The 23321-nt window shown below is 42.1% G+C and overlaps 1 protein-coding gene across 1 annotated transcript in view; it reads right to left on the bottom strand.

The window, feature by feature from the left end:
• Window positions 1-20643: 20643 nt before the first annotated feature.
• Window positions 20644-23321, bottom strand: part of auts2a (activator of transcription and developmental regulator AUTS2 a) — a 415680-nt gene continuing 413002 nt past the window's right edge. The window contains 1 exon segment of the mRNA XM_069668725.1: window positions 20644-23250. Coding sequence (XP_069524826.1) covers window positions 22008-23250 — 1243 coding nt within the window. The 3' untranslated portion in view covers window positions 20644-22007.

Raw genomic sequence — 23321 nt, 5'->3', positions numbered from 1 at the left:
TAAAGCTCCTGTGAGGAGTTTTTCCCTGGTTATGAAACAGACTGAAATTAATTCTGATTACTCTATTTATGACCTGCAAAAGCAAACCAGACCATCAGCAACAAGACTGATTATCAGTATAGTTATTTTTAATGCCTTAAACTGCTGGTGGGAGGTAGGTGTCAGACAAAGCGATTAACTGCACGCTGCCTTTGTTTAGATTTTCCAGACCAGAAATTTAAAGTGAGTGATGCATGTGACTGTGGATGAGACGTCACCACTTCAGCATGTACAGGGCAAAATCAGCAAAGAGATCACAAAGGGGGCACCACGGGAGCTTTCATATGATTTAAAAGGGTGAGCTGTGAAAAAAAAAATATCACCTTATATTTGTCATGAATATAGAAATGAGCTAAATTGATTTGTGCTTTTACAGGGATGTTACATGTTTATTTGTGCTGTAAAATTTGGCTAATATCGGGCCTAATGGGGACTGACTCACTTTTGGAGCCAGCCTCAAGTGGCAGTTTGAGGAACTGCAATTTTTGGCCCTTCTGGGTTGGCTTCATTTCTCGGCCTGAACATGCTCAGTTCAGGCTTCAAAAATAAACAAGATGGCGACGACCAAAATGTCAAACTTGAGGCTTCCAATAGTCAACAAACCAATGTGTCACGACAAGATGGTTACACTTCTCATGCACTGTCCGAGGCTCAGAAGCAGGAAACCTGTCCTCTCTCAGCGGGCACTGTAGCTTCCTTTGATCTCTGATCCAGCATTGTGCTCTGTTATCTCTCTGTTATCTTCCTATAGTCGAGCTGAGAGATTGAAACCAGCGGAGCACTGTGGTTCAAACCTCACAGACCAGGATGGAGGTTACACAGAGCACCTCAGCTCAGTCGTTTACAATGTGATTTGTACTTTTAATCTGCACCCTGGCTGGACTCTATTACAGGTGATCAACCTCCAATGCCATGTCATCAGGAGGCCACAATGGAGGCCGGCAGTAAAAGGCAGCCTTGGCGAGGGAACGGGGCTCAGTTTCCCTTTTTTTCTGCCTCTGATGATTGGGGTCATCTCTATTATTGCCTCTGCGATGTCAGTGACGTATCGTGTGTGTGTCTCTCAGTGTCTCTACATGTATGTGTTCATATGTACGAGAGCTGGCCGTGTGTATCCATGTGCAGTAGCATCACCCTGAGTGGCCACAGTGGGGGCAAAGGTCAGGGTGGTGATTTAACAGGATGGGGCAATCCCTTTTCCCTCCGCACAAGCAGAGCAGCTACACCCCCCTCAACCCCCCCACCTCAGGCTATTTCCAGCAAAGCAATTAGACGATGTCTTTTCTCCATGCAGGACACGTAGCTCAGACCACCTTCACAGACTGAGTCCTCTCCTACAAGCTGCTCTCCTGCTGTCACAGGTGAATCAGACTCAGGGTCCTGGTGGGTTTGTCAGGGGACAAGCCGTGGGATTGGGAGATAGGAATAAACAAATCAGAGTTTAAGCACATACGGAGCAATTCATGTGCTTTCATTAGGGATTCTACAGGTATATTTATTTCTGTCAACACAAAGAATGGAGGATGCTTCCTTCTCTGTCATGCATATACTGTATATGGATAGCGGGAGCAATTTGGGGTTCAGTGACGCAGGACAGTTCAGGACACTTCAACATGTACACTGAGATAGCTAGGGATCAAACCAACAACCTTCCGATTAAAGGACGACCAACTCTACCACTAAGCCACAGCCGCCCCAATGTACACTCACAAACATGCACACAGATTTTCTAAAGCAAAACATTTTAAAAACACAATTGCTGCTAAAAAGGGTATTTGGAGGAAGCTGGACAACAAAATGGTAGTCTGGATTTTCAAAATAAAAGCTCAAGAGGCAGCCAGTGCAGTTTAGCTTCTAATTAATACAATTTAAAGGTATAATAAGTATGATTCTCCTAAAAAAATAAAATCTAGACTTTTACAAATATAATATAAATCATCACTTATAGGCCTCTATACATGTGTGTTGGTGAGTGTGTGTGCAGACCCTTGTGAGACCCTTCCCTCTGCATCTATTCTGTTGTCATGCTTTGCACGGGACGTTTTTCAGGAGGGGTGCATGCTAGCGCAACGGTAACCGTGATGCTGCCGGTATTAGCTCGGCGGAGTGGGCGTGTTCTCGCACGAGAGAGGTGAGAGTGAGCTTCTGGTGACGAAGAGCCCAGGAGGAGGGGCCCAGTTTGAATGTGTTGTTGACAAAATGCAGGAAAAATCCTACTTATTATAGCTTTAAGTAGAAAGGAAACACAAAAAAGAACAGAAATAAGGAAGAAGGTAGCTTGGGGGCACATCAATTCAAATAATCCGGATATATTGTGCCTAATGTTGTTTAATGTCTAACCAAATCAAACATTCTCTTTCACTGTAAAACAGCTGGTCCATTTTTTCCCCTTTTCTTGGACGAAGTTGCTCCTCAAGATCTCAGAGGGAAAGTCTTATAAAGTGTACAAGTTCTTTGTGATCACGAAACAACATTTTACACAGACACCCGTCTTTTTTACATCCTCTCTCATTACGCCAAGATACAGGACATATACAGAAATCTGCCTTCAAGTTAATCACATTTTTCCCCAAAATGTTTGAATTTGTGGTAATTTAGCTTCCAGCTTTTGAAGGATGCTAGATTATTTACTGACTGTGTGTAAAGGAGTGCAGCCCAGAGTCACAGTTCTCACAACTCCCACCTACAATTACATCAGAAATAACTGTCAGTAATATTGTGCAATTTCCTTTGAATCATCAATCTGGATTTACATTGGCCACAGTTCAAAAGAATTTCAGTCTAATGGAGATAAAAAAGATTAACCCTCGAAATTAACTTTAACTTTCCTACACTGGCCGGGGAGGTTTCACTTATGGTGTTGCTCGGACACTGACATGGTTTGGCACACATTACAATGTATTGTTTTTTTAAAGATTAGGTTTTGGCCTTTTACGCTGATTATATAAAACAGCTGACGAGAGACAGGAAATGTGTGGAGGAGAGAGCGGGGGATGACCTGCACCAAATGATCACAGACCGGGAATCGGACCTGCAATCAGTGCATCAAGGACTGCAGTCTCTATACATGGGGCGCCTGCTCTACCAGCAGAGCCAAACCAGCGCCCCACATTACAATATAATAGCTATAATGTAATAAAATTGCTCCACTAACTATGGCCATTAAAATTAAGATAGTAATGTCATAATATTAAACATTATAGCTTCACAATTTATTCTTTGCTGGGCTACTGTGAGACTGTAATTTAAGAGCAATTAAAATGTTCGTTAACTGATCAGCAGATCACAAAACACTAATCTGCATCTACTTTGATAGTTGATTAATAATTTGCTATATTTAAACCCTCTCTCATCACACTGTAAATGTTCCTGTGTATTTGCCAAAGCCCTGTTTATTAGGAGGCGATGCGTTTTAGAGAGACCTCGAGGGGACCCTGTGAAAAGAGTTATGTTGTGATTGGTCGTCCTTAAAATTCTGATGTCCTGTTTTACAACAGAAGACTTCTCAGAGGGATTTCATTGGACAAATGTCCTTGACTACAAACCAGTCTGAACTCCAGTGCTAAAACCACAGAATGTGATTTATCTGCTGCCATGCAACAGCTGCAATTCAAGATATGAGGAATGTGATTTGAACACTTCATTTGGGACTGAGCAGCAGAAAGGATTCAAGAGAAAAGTGAATCAAATGTTTCATCACCGGCAGGACCACAGCAGCGCGGCAGACAGCTTATTAATGTAGACTCCATCTGTCTAACAGCAGAGCTACTCTGAGTCTTTTTCAGTGATTTAATTTGTTCCTTTCTTTGTGTCATTGAGAAAATTCTTCACAAACATAAACCTAGAGTAAGCTTCTGACAATCTCACTGCATACTACTGTCCGTTTGACGTGTATCCAAAATCCTCAAACATGCGGCCCGCTCTCTGCGTGCCAGGTGCCACACTGATAAATAGAAATGAGCTTTTCTTGCCAACTTTGTTTATAATAGAAGCTAATGCTCATGCTAACATTTAGCTAACAAGTTTGTGGAGGCTTAGGACCACCTTGATTTGACATCTTCTGTGGTCACCACTTCACTTTCACAAAGGTAGGTTAAAGCATTATTACAAGGACGTGTGTTGGCTATGTTTCGACAGTGCTTGTGTTGGCTCGCCTAGCATTTTTGCTGCTACAGGTTGCTGCTATGTTATCTGTTTTCAATATGTTTTATCTCTCGTAGGACAACTGACTGAGCTCTTTTTTATTTGTTGTTGTTAAGAAGAAGCATTATTGTGCTTTTAAGCTGTCGATAAATGTAACTTACTGTTTAAGTACTCATGATGATAATTACAGTTAGATTCTGACCAGGTAATCTGATAGGATAAGAGGCGTTCCATGAGTGCTGATATAGGCTGTTTTTGAAATGCCGTACTATATACTACATACTATATACTATATACTACGTACTATGTACTGCATACTACGTACTATATACTACATACTATATACTGCATACTGCGTTTGGCGGTAGTATTGAGGAGCTTTTCAAATTCATTTTGAAGTATGCTACACCAGGCGGAAGTAAACAATAACCGCCGCTTCTTTAGCTATAGCGCCCCCTTCTGCTGGAATGCTGCTGCTGTCCTTCACTTCATCTACCGTTATGACGTTCCAGCACTTTGTATTGTGGGATACAGTAGGCAAGGTATACTGGTCTGATGCATACTGGAGATTTTCTCTGAATCAGTATGACATCCGGGTATTTTTGGCATACTGCACATTTTGCTTTTGTTTGCATACTACATTTTGGCCAAATCAGTACGTACTGCTGGTATAGTGTGGCATTTCAAACACAGAAAAAAGTGTATCACTGGGACTTTTCACTGTGTGTATCAGTCCGCCTCAACCAGGTGTTCTGAATACTGTTAACATTACAGCAGACAGTGTGTGTCTACATTGATCAAGCTGGTTCCTCTGAATCACACAGCAGACTCTGATTTCACTGGTTGATGATAATTTAAAACATGTTTAGGTTGCTTGGCAACAAAAGTCCAGTTTCAGTTAACTTGTGGAACTAGTTGAGTCAGTGGAGCAAAAAATAATCTGTTGTTGATTGTTACTGTTTACTACTGCTGCTTGTTGAACTGTTGTATTAAAACAATGTCACACTGGAGGTTGTGATGTTGTACTGAATATTATCACTGCTGTGATTATTGCTCAAATCACAGCAGTGATGATATTCAGCACAACATCACAACCTCCAGTAAGTAACTGAAAAAGTTTGAAATTAATGTCATATTTGACAACTTACTGATGAATCACGGCTCTAGTACCTGCATTATCTTAAAGCTAATTGTCGTCTGCAGTCCCTTAGTAGGTCTCAATTAAAACAGGTGGATTTTAGGGTTTAGTTTGATCCACCTTAGACGTGTATTCCCCTCATGGTGTGAGGTATGTAGCAGACCACAAACAAAAAGTCTGCTGTTGTGCTCTGTGTGTAACGTGATTATTGCAGGGAAACAATTACTGTCATTCCCTTAAATTCTGCTGTGCTGGGCCTGCCAGGAGCTGAGAAGGTCAGAGCTAAGACACCAAATATCGACTCTGTACGAGCTCTGCATTCACATAATAAAGCTTTGTGACTCGTGACTCGCCTGACTGAGATGTTGTGGTGCAGGAAAAACAGCTCCTGCAATAATTAAAGTTCATCTGTCTGTGCTGATGGAGCAGAGACTCGCGGCTAATGAGAACCTGCTGCTGTAGGTGTGTGAGTGCATGTGTGTGTGTGGGTGTGAAGGTCGTCCTACACAAACAATAGGATTAAGCTGCATTGTTTCCCCGGTCGGACGGTATCTGGGTCAGCATCATGATCCTTGCTTGAGAAGAAAGAAACATAACGAGAAGGAGTAACATGCAACATGTCTGAAGGACTCAGAGTGCCTTCTGGGTAGAAAGGCTGTTGCCTTAATTAGTTGTGATAAACAAGTTATCCTCGGCTTTCTTCTGTCACACTGTAGCTGTGTGTTTGTCTCTGAAGGTCATGTGTAAGGAGAACAGTCCTGTTTTCACTCCTGCCTGCAGAGAGGCACTGCTCAAGTGTATTTACCCCGTCTGTCGGAGGCGCGTTGATGCACACGGTTACTTTTTTGTGTTCTCCGCTTGGAGCCTGGAGAACATTTTCCACTAATAAATCAATGAATGTTTTGTGCAAACACTGATACCTGCTAACTGAGCTAATTTATCATAACTAATTTCACTCACCCAAAAAGCTCTTGCACAGACATCAGGGGCGGCCAGTTAGTATAATTAACCACACAGCTACCTGTATGTCCCATATTTGCATGAAAAAATCTCCAAAAATCATCAACACCATATAAAAGGTCAAGAGGAAGTTCAGTGACTGAATTGCTGAAAAGGCAACCACTGAATCATAGCTGTCATTAACCTAACTGTTATATTGTAAACCGACAGAAGGCCCGCCTCTCCTTTCATCCGATTGGGCAATGAGAAAAAATGGCCATGACGTCGGGCACTTTTCTGCTTTGAGTTGAAGTTTTTTCAACTTGAGGCGCTCAGAGCGTTTCCTCAAAAAGTCATTAAACAACACATGTACAGTATGAACACTGATGTGGGAGGATCAAAAGAACCTCTTACAGTCAAGAAAACAAGACTCTTATTTTGAAAAGGGTGTAAAGCTCCAGCTAGCCTGAACCTGCTGTCCGAGTGTGTTTGCAGAGTCGTTTAAATAAGGTGTGTGATGCCTCCTCGTCTTCTCTGGAAGAATAACTCCAACATGTAGAGCAGGCAGACCACTGTCAAAGATTATATTGCATACATACGTCTGAAGCATTATGCTAATCTCTCCGGGTTCAGCGGAGGGTTGGATCCTCTGTGAGCTGATACAGTGCTTCACATTTGAGGCCAGCATTTGCTCTTTTGATCTCCTCCTTTACAGGATTCATTTAAACGATGCGATGAGTGAACGAGGCCGGAGCATCATCAGCTGAATCCCAGCAGCAGCTCGCTGGTGGGTTTGTGTTTGTAGGTTTACAGGCTTTTTCTCAGGAGAGTGAACACACCGGGGGAACGCTCCCACTGAGAGCGGGAAGCCTTCCCATTAATAAACAGGAAAGTATTTTTAGGAGCGCGTTTGTTTGGATGTGATTAGAACTGTTGTCAGCGGGGAGAAAAGACTTCCCACATAATTGCTTTTTTTCCCACTAACAGGGCGGTGTATTAGCTGGAACCAGTGCAGGGTAATACATAGATTAAGGTGATGGAGGAGACGTGCAGAACAGAAGATTAGGAGTGAATCTCTGTGGATATAGTCCCCTTATCTATTAATTATATTTAGTTTATTTCACCTTTTATATGTCTTTTTTTAATATGTCGTTACAAAAATAAATAATTAGTTACAAACAACATGAGAAGCAGTATAATAACAGTATAGTGCTATTTCAGACCTTTATTTGGTAAGACAGCCTCTAGAAAAACATTTAAGCAGGAAATGTATGCAAAAAAAGTATTTTCAAGGTGTGACAACAATAATGAGTTTTAAACAAAACAAGGAGCAGTAAACTACAATTTAGTTATGAGGAATCATTTGAGCAGGTTGACTTAATAAAATGTAAAACTGTCATACTACTCCTGATGACCTTTGACCCTGTGGTGGCATCAGCCGTCTAATATAATGAGTGGTCTGCTGGAGCAGCAGCATCACGGCTGCAGACAGGAGGAGACTAAACAAACAGGTGAAGAAGACCAGCTCTGTTGTGGGCTGCCCCCTCGACCCTGTAGATGTGGTGGGAGACAAGACGATGATGGCAAAGCTGTCATCTCTCATGGGGAACATTTCCCACCCGCTGCATGGCGCACTAACAGCTCCTTCACCCTGCTTCACCCGCGATGTGTGCTGCAGTCAGACCGTTCAATCAAGCCTGCTCCCAGTCAAAAATACTTCAATCATGTGTGTTTAATAATATAAGAACATTCACTGTACATGTTTAACTAATTTGTGCAGGGTACTTCTTCTGTTAAATGTAAAATACAACACATGCAATAAGTTGTGTAACTGTTTGTATTGTGCAGTGTGTGCACCGTGTGTTCTTTGCTGCTCTATAGCACTCTTATAATTTTGGAATAAAGGATATACTGTATCTTCATTTGACCAGGAAAGTCCTAATAAGATGTAAAGATGTGTTTTCCATGTGTTACAACAACAACAGTGTGTTACATGAACCATCATTTGCATTAAGGAAACAACCTGTATTTGAGCAGGAAAAACACCAGGAAAGCCAATTCATGTAAGCAGGAACACTCTATAAAAAAGATTATAGTAATTAGCAAACAATGATAATTAGTTTCAAACAATAACATGAAACAAGCAGGAGAAACAGCATACTACCATAATGAGGAACACTTTGAGCAGGAAGTCTCATTAAGAGGTAAAAATGTCTTTCTCAGGTGTTACAGCAAAAACATCGAGTTACAACCAAATTGTCTGATCCTAAACTGTCATGTGCTGATCTCGTGCTGCAAAAATGTGATTTCCAGGCGCTACAGAAATAACAGTGATTCACAAACAACATAATAAAAGAGAAGAAACAGTATATTGCTTAATTATAAGGACTTATTTGAACAGGAGCGCCTCACTCGGAAGTAAAAATGTGTTTTCCAGGCGCTACAACGATAACAATCAGCTTAGGATTAAGAAATTAACCTTTGACCCCGTGTATACTGGAGCAACCCCTCTTATGTAGCCAAGTGGAAGAGCACAGAGTGACGTTTAGATAAAGCAATACAGTCTACTACAATGTTGACAAGGAGAAGGAAGTATTACAGACAGCAAATCAATGGATGAATCTTTTTCTGAACATAAGGGCGGAAGTGGTTACACACTTCTAACTCCAGAGAGAGGTCAGACATCTTGGATTTCCAGCATATTATAGTCATGGATCATTATATATATATATTCGGAATATAGTAGCATTATTTAGCCAGTGAAACAGATGTGTCATGATCAGTGTATGCATCACCTGCAATAACTCACTTGAATGAGGCACATTTTGCCTCCATTATCTCATGTCCATTTGTCCTGTTGTATTTCTTTTCTGTCTTTTTCAGCAATTTTTTTTTTTTGCCAAAACAGGCAGCAGTAACGATCTAAACTGTTTCCTATAAAATAACCATTACATAAATCAGGCTAATCAAGAAAAAATGCATTATGTCCTTTTCAGCAGTTTTCTGCTGTAAATATGTGAATCATTGACTGTATATATACGATGCATCTCTATCTGCTCTCATTGTTCAAAATTGAAGCCAAAACACTTGATAGGTGCTGCCATCATAGTGCAGTCAGAGTTGGAGCCGCCGTAGCCACTTCCTCTAACCAAAACACACACTTAACTTACCGGAAAAACCCAGCAAAGATCCCGCACGCCAGCGTGTTTAACAGCTTCTTGTGTTGGACTTCAGTGACTGTTGTGATTATTTTAGTTACGTCTCCTCTCGACGAACCTCCTCTGCTTTGCTAATCCGGAACAGATCGGCTGCAGGAGCCGTATTTGTCAACAGACCTGTCAATCATGAGGTCAAACCCCCTTTTTATATCATCAAATAACTAATTAAAAGTAAACTTGTCAGAAAAATGAACACTTGGACATAAATCAGCATGATAAGTACTAACTATAATGACAGAAATCATGTTTGACAAAAATGTATTTGACGTGAATCATCTCTAGCGCCCCCTGCTAACTGGCTGCAGTATAACTCATAAAGCCCGCCTCCTCCATGTTAACAGATGGGACATGAGTCAAACTATAAAATCAAAATACACGTCAAATACATTTTTCTCAAACATGATTTCTGTCATTATAGTTAGTTCTTATCATGCTGATTTATGTCCGAGTGTTCATTTTTCTGACAAGTTTATTTTTAATTAGTTATTTGATGCTGTAAAAATGATGATTGACAGCTCTGTTGACAAATACGGCTCCTGCAGCTGATCTGTTCTGGATTAGCAGAGTGGAGGACGAACAGTGAGAGGAGACATAACTAACACTAACACTACAGTCATTAAAGTTTACATACCTGTGAACGTCTGCTTCAGACCAACACAAGGAGCTGTTATGCTGTTAAACACGCCGGCGTGCGAGTCTTGCTGTTTAAGTTAAGTGTGTGTTTTGGTTAGTGTAGTGGCTACGGCCGCTTCACCCGGCGATCTCTACTGCCAACCCGTTTCCTGGCCATGATGTGCAGCAGTAACAGTGAAGTCTTAAATCAGTAACAATACAAAAGACAACATTTAAAGCATCAGGAAGCAGTACAAGAGCTGATTGTGTTCTGAATGTCCTTTTCACACATTCTGCTGCTGAATTCACTGAATGATGTCATTTCTATGTGACTGCAGAAGGTTCGACTGAAGGATAAGGTGTTTAGCTGACAGTGACTGTGTGGGTTAATTCCAGGTAGTTTTATGTCATATGATCCTCCGTCTCCATCATAGCCCACAGGCTCGTCATTTCCCAGACACACAGGTCGTGTTTACAGTAGCTCGGAGGCGTCAGATGTTCCTGTTTGCAGACATCATGTGAGCTCACAGGCTCAGAGAGGTGTGGCTCCCGTCCCTACGCTCAGGTTCGGGATGAATTCAGAGCTTCAGGGTTCAGACAGCTGACGAGCAGGACCAGGCTTTATTTACCCAACAGCTGAGCTCAAACACAAGGAGTGTCTTACACCATGCTGCTCTGCAGGTCTGACAGCATGTGTGGTGACGAGGATCAGTTCAAACCAGGCAGATACCAAACACACACTCAAGCACACACAAACACACGCTGCTGAACAGAGAAAGTCACCTGCTGAACTGGTTCTCTGTTTCACACCTGCTGTTCAGCATCTTCACTGAAACTCTCTTTGTTGTCTCGTCTCAGTGCAGGAGTGAACACTGACGCCACCTGGTGTTCATACAACATGCTGCATGTTCATTAAGGTGCAGGTGTCACAATAAATATAGTCATAAAAGAGTCAGGGCTGCAGCTAACTATTCTCACTGTTATCAGTTATTTAAATGATTAATTGACAAGTATTTTAATCAATAAAAATTCATGAAATTCCTCGTCAAATTTCACAGAGCCCAAAATGATGTCTTCAAGTTGCTTCTTTTGTGCAGAGACCACAAAGATTTTCATTTACTGTCATAATAACCAAATAAAAGCAACAAATCCATCAGGTTAAGGAGCTGAAAGCAGCAAGATCTGATCATTTTACTTGATAAATGACCAAAACAATTAATCAATTATTAAAATTGTAAACAAATAGTTCATTAAATGAAAATTAGCTGCTGCAGCTCTAAAATAGGTGGAGGTGAATGTGTTCGGGTTTTATCAGGCTATATTAAACAGCATTATGGTTATGAGTTAATAACAATGATAAAATATTTATATTAAAGATTCTCCTGTTGTCTTTACAAACACTGAACTGTTGTTTTTACCACAACACCAAGAGTGGGCTGACGGATGAACCTGGATTACAGCTGCAAACAGCAACACAAAGATAAACAGCTGAAATGATTCTGTCAACAGAAACTCAATCCAGGGATAGAAACGTGTTTTTAAGCACCAACCCAGCTAGCAGGGAATGTTCCCGTAACATTGGCTAACATAAACATGTAATTACGTTTGAAAGAAAACGTTTTAATCTAATATTCAAAGTTTTAAGGATGTTTCTCATTTCAAATAAAGATCTTGTAACGTTGAAACTTAAACTAAGACAAAACGTTTTAACGTCAACATTCTGCAGATATTTTCAGGATGTTATGGAGGCCTTGGACGTCAGAACGCCTTTTATAAATTTGCTCGATGTTACATAAGAATAAAGGTAGAACATGCTCACTGCAACATTCTGAGGATCTTTTCAGGATGTTAGTATGGCCTGAACTATCAGAATCAGAATCAGGTTTATTGCCAAGTAGGTTTCCACATACAAGGAATTTGTTTTGATGGTTTTGGTGCAGAACAATTAACACAGAACTAGAATAAAAATAAGTGGAAGACTTAAATATAATAAGATAAGAAAAAGGAATAAATGAGCGCCTCTGTGAATAAAAATATAAAAAAAAACAATAAGTATAATACAAAATATGTACAACAGGTGTGATTAGGAAACGTTCCTGAAATGTGATTTGAACATGAAAATGTTTTCAGAGAACGTTCTCCTACTTTTAAAAGGAACATTCTGGGAACCAAATTAAACTTCCCGCTCAAAACATTACCAGACATCGCACGGAACATCCTCAGAACGTTCTTAGAACAAAACATTTCCAGCTGGGAAAGTGAATGCTCTAAATTTGGCAGTGAAATATTTAAGTTTTATTGGCACCAAAGGTAAGAAGAATTTAATGCAACTTAACACAGCCTTTCTTTACTATGGGACTTCACTTCTTAAAGGGAATCTTACCAAAATAAAATTGGTAAAACATTGTACATATGTACACACACAGTCTCTTAGCTGAACCTACAATCTAAATAATTCAGCTCATCTTTAGGTATAAATGCCTTTGTTAGACCAAACATTAAATGGACTGCACATATATAGAGCTTTTACAGTCTTCCAACCACTCAAAGCTCTTTCACATACTGTGTATTACATTATATTATATGCACCTCACACCATACTGTATTATTTCATACTGTTAAAAGTTGCTGCTATTAATCCCCACGTCACTTTACCTCATAACTGTCACTTTAACTCCTACTGTCTCCTAGCTCTTATTTTATTCTGCTGATTTTACTGATTCTTATTTCTATTTCCTGTACTTATTTGCTGTTTTGTCTTTTAACGGCTGCAACACCCGAATTTGACCTCTGGTGATCTTTACACGCACACACATTCACACACTGATGGCAGAGGCTGCTATCAAAGAGCCAATCTTCAGTCCGGATCTAACTTACTGTACTGATTCACTGAAGGCTCCACGTGTGGACTGTAGCAGGGATCGAACCACCAACTTTCCAGTTGAGAGACAGACGACTCTTCCACTGAGCCACAGCCGCCACTTCAACCTTTTATTCATTTATTTTGTAACTTCATCTTTATTTGAGCAGGAAGAAAACAGGACGAGCAGCTGAAACAAGGAGCTACAAACATCAGGCAGAAGACCAGAGCTCACAGCCTCATAAAGTCACTGTTTTAGATTGGTCCAATATATTTAATGAGTTTAAGTTCCTCCATGTCTGCAGGTGTTCCATGCATTTTATGACTAATTGCAGAAAGTTTCACTGAATGAATAATCGATTAATAAAGATAAATAACTGGTTTAATTGATCATGAATGATTATAAGTTGAGCTGAGATCCCCTCCTCTGTAATCCATCCCTGACTGAAGTGTGAGACAGAGTGCTGACTGCTTCAGCTGTGTTTCATCTCATCCGTCCTCTCTGTTGTTGATGTCACTCTGTGTTTGATAAAGACGATGTTTTCACAGGATCCCATTTGCAGTGAAACCCCATCAGACACTCTGCTGTCACACTTTATTTATCAGAGGCGTCTGTCAGATCAGTGGATGGTGTGTCTCTCTCTCTCTCTGCAGACTGATGCCTTGTTTATTAGTCTCAGGCAGTGACTTCATGTGACTCTTTTTAACGACTTAATCCAGGTTAATTATAACCTCCGGCTGAAGGGAACTACTTTTGTACTACTTTTTGTACTTTTTTATATATATATATATATATCGATAGATATATATATTTTGATCTTTATTTTTTACCCTCTGTGTGCTGATTCTTTCCTATTGTATTGTACTGTATAAGCTGCTGGAGACTGAATTTCCCAGAGGGAGTCATCCCAAAGGGATCAATAAAGTTGAGTCTAAGTCTAAGTCTAAGTCTAAGTCTAAGGGAAAGGAAGTGATGTGAAGTCAACACACTGACTGGATGCTTAATAAGAGAATAGTTGGATTTCACACTTTAATCAGTGAACAGTTTGCTTCTTAAATTCAATAATCTACTCATATATTCTCTTTCTCAGCTGTTTCCTCGCGTGTTCTGCTCAGCTCTGCTCCGTCTGCGCGGCCTGCAGCTTGCAGCAGACCCGGCACATCCAGGGAAGAAGCTTAAACACAATAAACCTGCAGGTTCAGGATTTGTAAAAACATTTGAAAGCAGTTTCGTCAGACAGTTTAGGATTTTGTTGGTCACTGCTTAGATTCCACAAATATCTGCAGAACACAGGAGCTGCGTTTTAGAGTTTGGAGGAGGATTTCATGACGGAGGTACAAGAGACACCTGCGTTTACAGAGTCAGTTTTATGCTGAGCAGGCTGCAGAGTTTGTAATAAGAAAGAAACATGAGATGAGAGCTGAAGGAATTAGTTGATTAGCTCATGCACAAACTTCTAGCAGTTTCTAGTTCAACTTAAACATGTGAGTTTGAATTAACAGGCTAATTAGACATGACATATGTCAGCTTTACGCTCGGGAAACACACTGACAATTCTCACTCTATTTTGATTCTCGACTCAAGGAATTATGGGTAACACTTTACAACAAGGGTGCAAGTAAAACACCTAAGTAATGCCTTAGTAAAGCATGACTCATGACGATTTATTGCATGGATTAATACAGGATGCATCATGAATTCAAGTTGCTCACCTTTAACAAAGGACCAAGCTCGTTAAGGAAGGTTAATGCACATTTACTTGTACCTTAAACGACAAGTTAGCTGGATTTAAATTAGGGTGTTCATACTGTATACTTTTGTTTACTTTATCAATGTTTGCTTCCACATCCATCCATTATCTACACCGCTTATAGTGTTCAGGGCCTCTGTGGGGGCTGGAGCCTATCCCAGCAGTCATTGGGCGAGAGGTGGGGTTACACCCTGGATTGATCAGCAGTCAATCAGAGGGCTGACACACAGAGACAGACAACCTTTCACGCTCACACTCACACCTACGGGCAGTTTAGAGTCACCAAGGAACCTAACAAGCATGACTGTGGGAGGAAACTGGTGTACCCGCAGGGAACCCACGCATGCACGGGGAGAACATGCAATTAAGCCTGCTTCGTCTGAACCGGGATTCAAACCAGGAACCCTCTAGCTGTGAGGCAACAGCGCCCCCCAGCAGCCCCCATTCACAGACATTTAAGTGAGAGCAAAAACTGTTGCAGGTTTTTGAACTCCTCAGTTTCTAGTACAACCTAAACATGTGACTTTGAATTAACAGGCAAATTAAACATGTCAGCTTTACGCTGCGAATTTTCACTATATTTGATTTTTCGGCTCAATGAATTATGGGTAACACTTCACAGCATGGGTCCAAATAAAACACCTAAGTGACGCTTTGCTAATGCATGACTCATGATGATTTCATGCATGGACAAATACAGGATGCATCATGAGTCACAGTCAGTTAGATGAAAATGAAAGCTTCATATTTCAGTGAGAACAACTATTGAACAAATACATACACCCAACATTAAGTTTCATTTAACTGAGACTTCATGACGCTTATTCGATTGCATTTAAAATAATGTATGAAGTAACTGGGAATCAATTTTCCTTAATGGATGATCTGTTAACAAATTATATACATCCTGCATAAATGAATGCATAAACTCATCATGCATTCATTAAGCATTACTTAGACTTACTTGTTCATGTAAAGTGGTACAAAATAATCGATTAATTAATTAAGTTAGCAAATTAATCATTGATGAATTCAAAGGGGGCTGCACAGTGGTGCAGTGGTTAGCGCTGTGGCCTCACAGCAAGAGTGGCGTCTGCATGTTCACCCCGTGCCTGCTTGGGTTCTCTCCGTGTACTCCAGCTTCCTCCCACAGTCCAAACACATGCTCGTTAGGTTCATTGGTGACCCTAAAATTGCCCGTAGGTGTGAATATGAGTGTGAAAGGGTCTATATATCTGTGTCAGCTCCATGATTGAATCAGTCCAGGGTGTAACCCCGCCTCCCGCCCAATGACAGCTGGGGTAGGCTCCAGCCCCCCTGAGGCCCTGAACAGGATAAGCGGTGTAGATAATAGATGGATGATCTGTTAACTGAACTAATTATATACATCCTGCATAAATTAATGCATAAATCATCATGCATTCATTAAGCCTCACTTAGGTTTATTATTTGTTAATGTAAGTGGTTCAGAATAATCGACTAATTATCAGCATATTAATCACTAATGAATAAAATGGCTGCAATTAACGCTTCTTGATTTAATCTATCCGTTAGCAGAAAACCAACAGTTGTCTTGTAGCTGCTGTGAGGGCCTTTGTGTGTGTATTTGCAGCAGTTTGGCGCCCTCTCCTGGTCTGAACTCTGAACTACCACATGTTGCACTAACATCACTTTATGCATGCAGGTCAGAGAGGAAAATGAGTGCTGGTCCCTGAAGCAGGCGGCTTCTGCTTGGCAGCCGGAAATATACACAATCCACATTTCCCACCAGTAAGTGATGGAGCCAACATGTGATTGATGCATGACCGGGTGCTGCGCTGCTAAGCATCAATCAGAGGAGGGAGCATGAATGCCGTGGTTATTCAGCGTAATGGGAATGTCAATAACTCCTGCATCCTCTGATGAATACACAAGCACCGTGCCGTGATTCACCCGTGAAGGCTGCCGATGTTTAAAGCTCGGTTACTGAGCCGAGCAGAGGCGCCCGCCTGTCCGAGTAGCTGATCTGGTGTGATGCACGATGTTGTTCTGCAGTTTGAAATGTTACCGAGCCACGTCAGCGCCCACAGGTGCAGCAGAGATGGGAAGTGTGAGAGGTTTTCTTTTGGTGAATGATGACGCATGATTAGAAGTAGCTTATCATAATCTTAATAGCTACTTTTTAACTACATAATTAGCAGCACTTTAAGGGTACTTCTGCTTTAATTTCAACTACGGGCCATATTTCTTTCATAATTTAGCTGACCACTAGGTCTGATGTAGACTTCAGTCAGCTGCAACTTAATCCTTTGGGGAAAATAGGGCTGATCAAAGCATGTCTACTAGAAGTGATTGCTTTTAACACTGACAGGCTCAGACTGTTACTGTCAGTTTCAGTGGTGATACAACAGAAAGGATCCCTACAGAGAGAGACCTTTTTGTTAAGCTCAGCATAAGATCAAGCAGGAAGACTGTTTCCATTTCTCATACGTTCATTTATCTCTCTCTCTCACTCTGGATCCCAAGTCTCATAAATTGCATCCATGCATCCCTCACTTCCGTCTTGTCCTTGTGTCTAAGTCCCTCCCACTCAGGATGGAGAGACATGAGGAAACCAGGCGAGGAAACGAGGAAATATCAAATAAAAGACTTGGGATGCAGGGTCTGTCTCTCTTCCTGCTTCTCTAATCAGATGATAATGAGTGTTTACAATTTCAGTATTAACCAACCACATCTCCTTGACCTCAGTCAGCCAATCGTCCTGCTGCTGTCAAACTTTAAATCTGTCCTCCTCTCTGCTGCTGTCACTTTGTCATTTCAGTGTGACCCTCCTCTTCCCCAGTCACCTCCAGAACATCTCCTCCAGCATCCAGGTTCAGCTCTTCAGAAGTCCCCTCCTCATCACATCCTGCATCCATCCTTCCTTCACCACCACCACCAGAGTCTGGACTCCAACGGGGCTCTCGGCCTCCCCTCTAAATACATTTAGATACTCTGCACATTCCTCATCCTTATTGCACGTGTAAAATAAATAGTTTTTTACTCATAAAGAAGAATCTCCTGATAGAAATCTCTGTTATATTGTTTTCTTTAAAGCCACCAGACTCCTTTGAAAAAAACAGCAATTTTAAATTCCCAGACACCGGAGGAGGAGTCGCTCGGCTCTCTGCTGCCTCGACACGATTTTTGCAATCTCAGAACCCATCCGCTATCAAATAATATGTTTTAGCCTCTTGGAGCAAAGGGCAATATTTCTCTGCCTCAGGTGTAGTCAGCAGATATATTCTTTGGATTTCCAAAAAACTGATATCAGATATAAAGGCCAAAACTTCCTCTTCCATGCACTGGTGATTGTTAACACTGACGGTCAACCCGAGGCAGAGGAGTGCAGGTGGAGTTAAGAGAGTACGTCCCTGCACTCATGCAGATATTTGTTTAATCTCCAACCATCTATCCATTATCATCCGCTTATCGGGGGCCGGGTCGCGGTGGCATATTTGTTTACATAGATTAATAAATAGTCAATTGTTGTCAGACAAGAGCTGAGGGGTTCTGAGATTACATCTTCTGCTCTCCACAGGGGCTGTTTTCCTGCAGCCAAAGCTACTATTGACTACTAAAGGGATGTGCATATTCTGCATGTATGACAGTTTATGGGTTTGTGTTTAACTTTTGTTTCATTGTAAACAACATTTCTCACTACTTCCAAATAAAACATTCTCATGTAGGTCTTTGCAGAAGATGACGACTGGTTAAGATAAACAAAAGATGTTTTCAGGCCTTGAATAACGCAAAGAAAGTTCATGTTGATGTTTAAACAACAGAATGATTTAACTCAGGAAGAGTTCACAAATCAATATTTGATGGAATAACCTGGTTTTTAATCACAGTGTTCGTGTGTCTCGGCTGCTCTCCACCAGTTTGTCACAGAGCTGACGTTAGGCCGCTCTTGGAGCCGCTCGTCTTCGCTCGATGGCTTGTGACCATCACAAATGTGATTTTCTTGCTACAGAAGAGAGTGATCAGAATCATAAACAGAGCTGATTATCGAGAACCAACAAATACATTATTTATAAATTCACAGGCACTTAAATTCAGTAAGCTTGTAGACTTTTAAATAGCATCACACACTGTATCCAGAGGCTGTTCCAAATAAGAGGCTGATGAACTGTATGTCCCTCTCTATGAACTGAGAGGGGGCTGAAACATATATTACATGTATATTCACTCAGTAAATTCTGTTAGATCCTCAAGAATATCCTCTACAAATGATTGTACGATACCATTTCGCCGCACTGCTTTTGGGCAATCAGCTTTTTCTGTAAAAGCCACAAATCAGTGGAACACCCTGCCTGATGCTGTGAGGAGCTGCAGCTCCGTCAGCATCTTCAACACCAACTTAAAAAGTCTGTTAAAAGCTGCTCAGCTCTGTACTCACTGACCTTGCTTCCTATCTTATAGTCTTTATGGCTTGGTTTTATTTGACAAGCATGCATTTAGGATGTGCTACTCTGTGTGTAGCTTTTTGGTGTGTTCTTTCTGGTGTACTGTTTGTTATTGTCCTGTTTTTCCTTTTGTGTTGACCTGCCAAGGGACTACAGATGCAAATTAGCTTAAAGCTATAATCTGGTACAGTGCATCAAATGGTGACATTTATGTTTTAAACTGTACATGGTCCCTTTAAAATAAAATACAATAAATAAAAAAAATCCAGAAAAAAGGTAAAACAAAGATGTGTTTCAATATATGGAGAACATCTGTGGAATGGCTTAGAAATGGAAATGAACGTGTGTAATGATCACAAAAGATTATTTAAAAGCAAGATGATCAACAAATGAAGGAAGAGTGAACATGAAATGTGTCTGGGATCTTGGGTAGACAATAGGATTACATAACTATTTAGCTTGTTACTTTTTTATTTTAACAAGCTAAGGCTTCAACCTAAACCTTTTCAGTCCTGTTTTTTTTTGTTTATCATGTGTTGTCAATGCTAGGAGCATCAACTCATTCAGTTTTTGTTTTGTCGATTTATAATTCATCTACCAGAGCATTGTGCTATTATGAGTCAGATGATAACCGAAATAAACTAAACTAAAACCATCCGTCTTCCTCTTGATCACATCCAGGAGGTTTTCAGTGGGGTTCAGATCAGGATTGGGCTGGCGATGACATGTAGAGAGAGGTGCTGATTTAAAGAACATTTGGAGTGGCCTCTTAATTTTTCCAAAGCTGTATATATAGAGATATTATGTGTTGCAAATCTACCGATCGTGGCATCACTAGAGCACCAAGTGATGCAGCAGCTCCTGTGTACTGGGAGGTTAAATCACAGCTTTTCTCAATGGAGTCTGGTGGCTTTAAACAGATCAATGAAGCAGCTGTTTTTGGTTGTAAAAAAAAACTTGAACATAAAAGGGTCCATCTCTGCAGGGATCCTTTCAGTAATATTGTCTGACATGTCTAATATCAATCTGAGCCTGTCGGTGACAAAAAAGCACTTTTAGTGGATGTACTTTGATCAGGCACAGTCACCCGTCGGGTTTCAGTTGCAGCTATTACAACCAATTTCAACCCTGCAGGCTGACTTTATAAGATAGGACAGTGAAGATATGACAGGAAATGTGGGGAGGAGAGAGCGGGGATGACATGCGCCAAAGGGCTGAGAGTCAGAGTCGATCCTGCAGCTGATGCATCAAGGCCTCTGTCTATGGGGCGCCTGCTCTACCGACTGAGCCACACCAGCGCCCCATTCCAAAACGTTTTGTCCCTTTAAATCATTTGGACTCCAGCATATTAAAACAAGCGATTCCTTTTCGAAAGATTCAGGTGAGAGTTTAAGCAAAGGTGGTTAATCCTCCAAGGACATCATTAAGTGTAACGTGTTGGAAAGAGACACAGCCTGTTGTCTCAGCTCAGTGTGTGTAGGTGGAGGAACAAAAGCCCCGCAGACAGGGTTAGTACACATTTTTTAATAACATGGCACAATTTACATAACACAAGTTTAAATGAGGAGCATGCTGAAGATTCAGTCGCTTCATTTTTTTTCTCGTTTTTGTACATGATCTAGAAAGACTTCATTTTTTCCCTGTACATGGTAAACAGCAAAAAAAGTTTCTCGTTTAACAATCTTTTTGCAATACGCGTCGACTAACCACTATGGCTCCGGTGGACATTTTCATGTTGGATTAAAAAACACTGCACGACATGATATCACAGTTTGAAGCGCACAACTAAACCTTCAGTGGACTACTAAAATAGATCTCTGCTCATTAGAAACAAAGGGTCCAGAGTTTAGACTGGCTTTTTTGTCTTTTGATTTTGTAGGTACAACAACTTAGGAAAGCACTCTTAATACACTGTTTGACCAACAGAACCGATTTCCAAAACATGTACTTTACACTCCTTCAGTAGGGCTGATGTGCTGTCAGGGTGTTTAATGTGCTGCATTCTCCCCAGAACGAGACCGGTGGTAAGAAATCATGGAAGAACCGAGGAAACAAAGAGTCTAAACGTTTGTGCTGCTGGCTTTAACTTTGAAAATCCTTTGAAATTTAACACTTCCATAAAGTGTGTCTAGGATTGTCACCACAATTTATCTTTGACAAAAGTACTTCTCCTTTTTCTTTAATCCAAATTGCTCCCTACAAACCTTGTTCGGCTGCATTAAAGCTCGTATCTGTTTCTAATGTGAGTCGAGTCTGAGTTGTGGAGAGAATACAGCTGTTTGTCCTGTATTGGTACACAGTCAGAGGTGGTGAGAAGGCCAGCTTTCAGGAAGGGAGCCCAGATATTGTTGCATAGTTGAATATGGGGGTCTGTGGTGGTACAATGCTAATCATCTGCGTCAACCGAATAAACAGAAACCAAACTGCAGAAAGCACATTCTGAATTACGGCTGTAATACTCCTCTATTTACATGTGTTCAAAGTAAAGCTTTCAAAACTCCTTTTGCATATTTGTACCATGATTTTTAATCCATACAGAGCAAGCACAGCAACTGTACACGTTATCTACACACTCTGCTGTCTGTCAGTGCTGAAGGACCTGTACATTCTCAGTGTTCATTCCTGCTCCACATCACTATACAAGAGGAAGAATGAGCACAGAAAGATGGAGCAAACTGCAAAAAAATCTTTGAAAAATCTGTTTTTTGTTCCATGATTATTGTCTCTTTTGTAGTTTTATACAAAAACAATTCGTGTGTGGGCGTGACTCCGCCCACATAAGTTATTCACAGCTATGTTACAGTCTGGCTTTCCCCGGAGCTAAGTGCTGGGTGTGAGTTCAGTGTTAGTGAGGCATGGGGCAGCAGTCTGCACAGGCTCAGCTCACCGCGCCTCGATGTCTTTGTGAGGCGGTCTGTCTCTGATATCTGTGCCCAGGGGAGTAGTCCGTCTAGGGGAGCCGGGACGGGCACCCAGTGTGGGTATGAGCGGGGGCGGTGCACTCAGAGAGGCGGTGGGTGGGGTTTTGTTCAGGAGACCGTTCTGATGGGCTGCGGCTGCTGCGGCAGCTGCTGCCGCTGCAGCCGTGGGACTGACCCTGGAGTAGTGCATGCCTGGGAGTCCGGGGGCCATGAGGCCCTGGGCGGGGTGGGGGAGGTGTCCGTCAAGAACTGGATGGTGCATTGCAGGGTGGAGGCGACCGTGCTCATAGTCCTCTCTGAGCATGTTGAGGCGCTCTCGCTCCTCCAGCTGGGCCCGCTCCTGCTCCCTCCTGTGCTCCAAGGCCAGTGGGTGGGGGTGGTCTCGGTTAAAGTCATGAGGCTCACGGTCCCTGTAGGACCGCTCGGCCTCGTAGAGGCGTGGCGCTGCCAGCCGGTGCAATGGGTCGTTCCTCAGCAGCAGGTCCCTGGCCAGAGGGTCCCGCCGGTGGATGTCCAGGCCCCTGTAGGGGTCCCGCATGGGGTCCCAGTGGAAGGCAGGGTAAGGGAACCTGTCAGCTCCGGGGATGGGGCTGATACCCATGAAGGGCGCCACCACTCGAGTTCTCTCCAGACTGCTGATGGAGTTGATGGGGTGGACGCCGGGCATGCCCATGGGCATCGGCATGGAGGAGGGCGGGTGGAGGTTTGGCGTGGGGGGAGCTGGCGTCGGGTGCTCACTTATCCTCTCTATGGCTCCCTCCTGCTCCTCCTTCCTCTCCTCCTTCACTTTCACCTCGCTGTTCTTCTTCTGGTGCTCGTACGGCAGCTCCCCCTTCTTCTCCAGAACCTCCCTGCTCAGACCGCCGTTTGGACGCTCGAGGCTGGTCTGCCGGATGTAGGGTGACGCTGCCCCCCTGTTGGACACTTTGTCGTCTGACACCCGGCCGTCGTGGATGACAGGCATGTCCTTGTCGCTGTTCTGGTTGTCTTTGAGCTTGTGGTCGTCCGTGCCGTTGTCCTTCCAGGAGTCCGAATGCTCTCTCTCCCGGTCTTTGGACTTGTTCTCCTTCTCCCTCTGAGGCTCTCCAGGAGCAGGGGGGAGGTGGTTCCTGTGGTGCTCAGGAGGACGGCTGTGACCAAGGAGGCTGATGGGGTTGACAGGGACCGGGGACGGATGGCTCGAATGGCGCTTTTCTACAGAATCCCTAGAAACAATAAGTTGTTCCCATGGTCAGCACCAATCATGTGTGGCTTTATTAAGTAACAGATTATTTAT

This window comes from Semicossyphus pulcher, unplaced genomic scaffold (genome assembly GCF_022749685.1).
Source record: "Semicossyphus pulcher isolate SPU_LCO1_2020_fin unplaced genomic scaffold, fSemPul1.0.p SCAF_10, whole genome shotgun sequence".
Lineage (NCBI taxonomy): Eukaryota > Metazoa > Chordata > Actinopteri > Labriformes > Labridae > Semicossyphus > Semicossyphus pulcher.
Note: the sequence above shows the minus strand (reverse complement) of the source record. Positions and strands in the feature narration are given on the sequence as shown.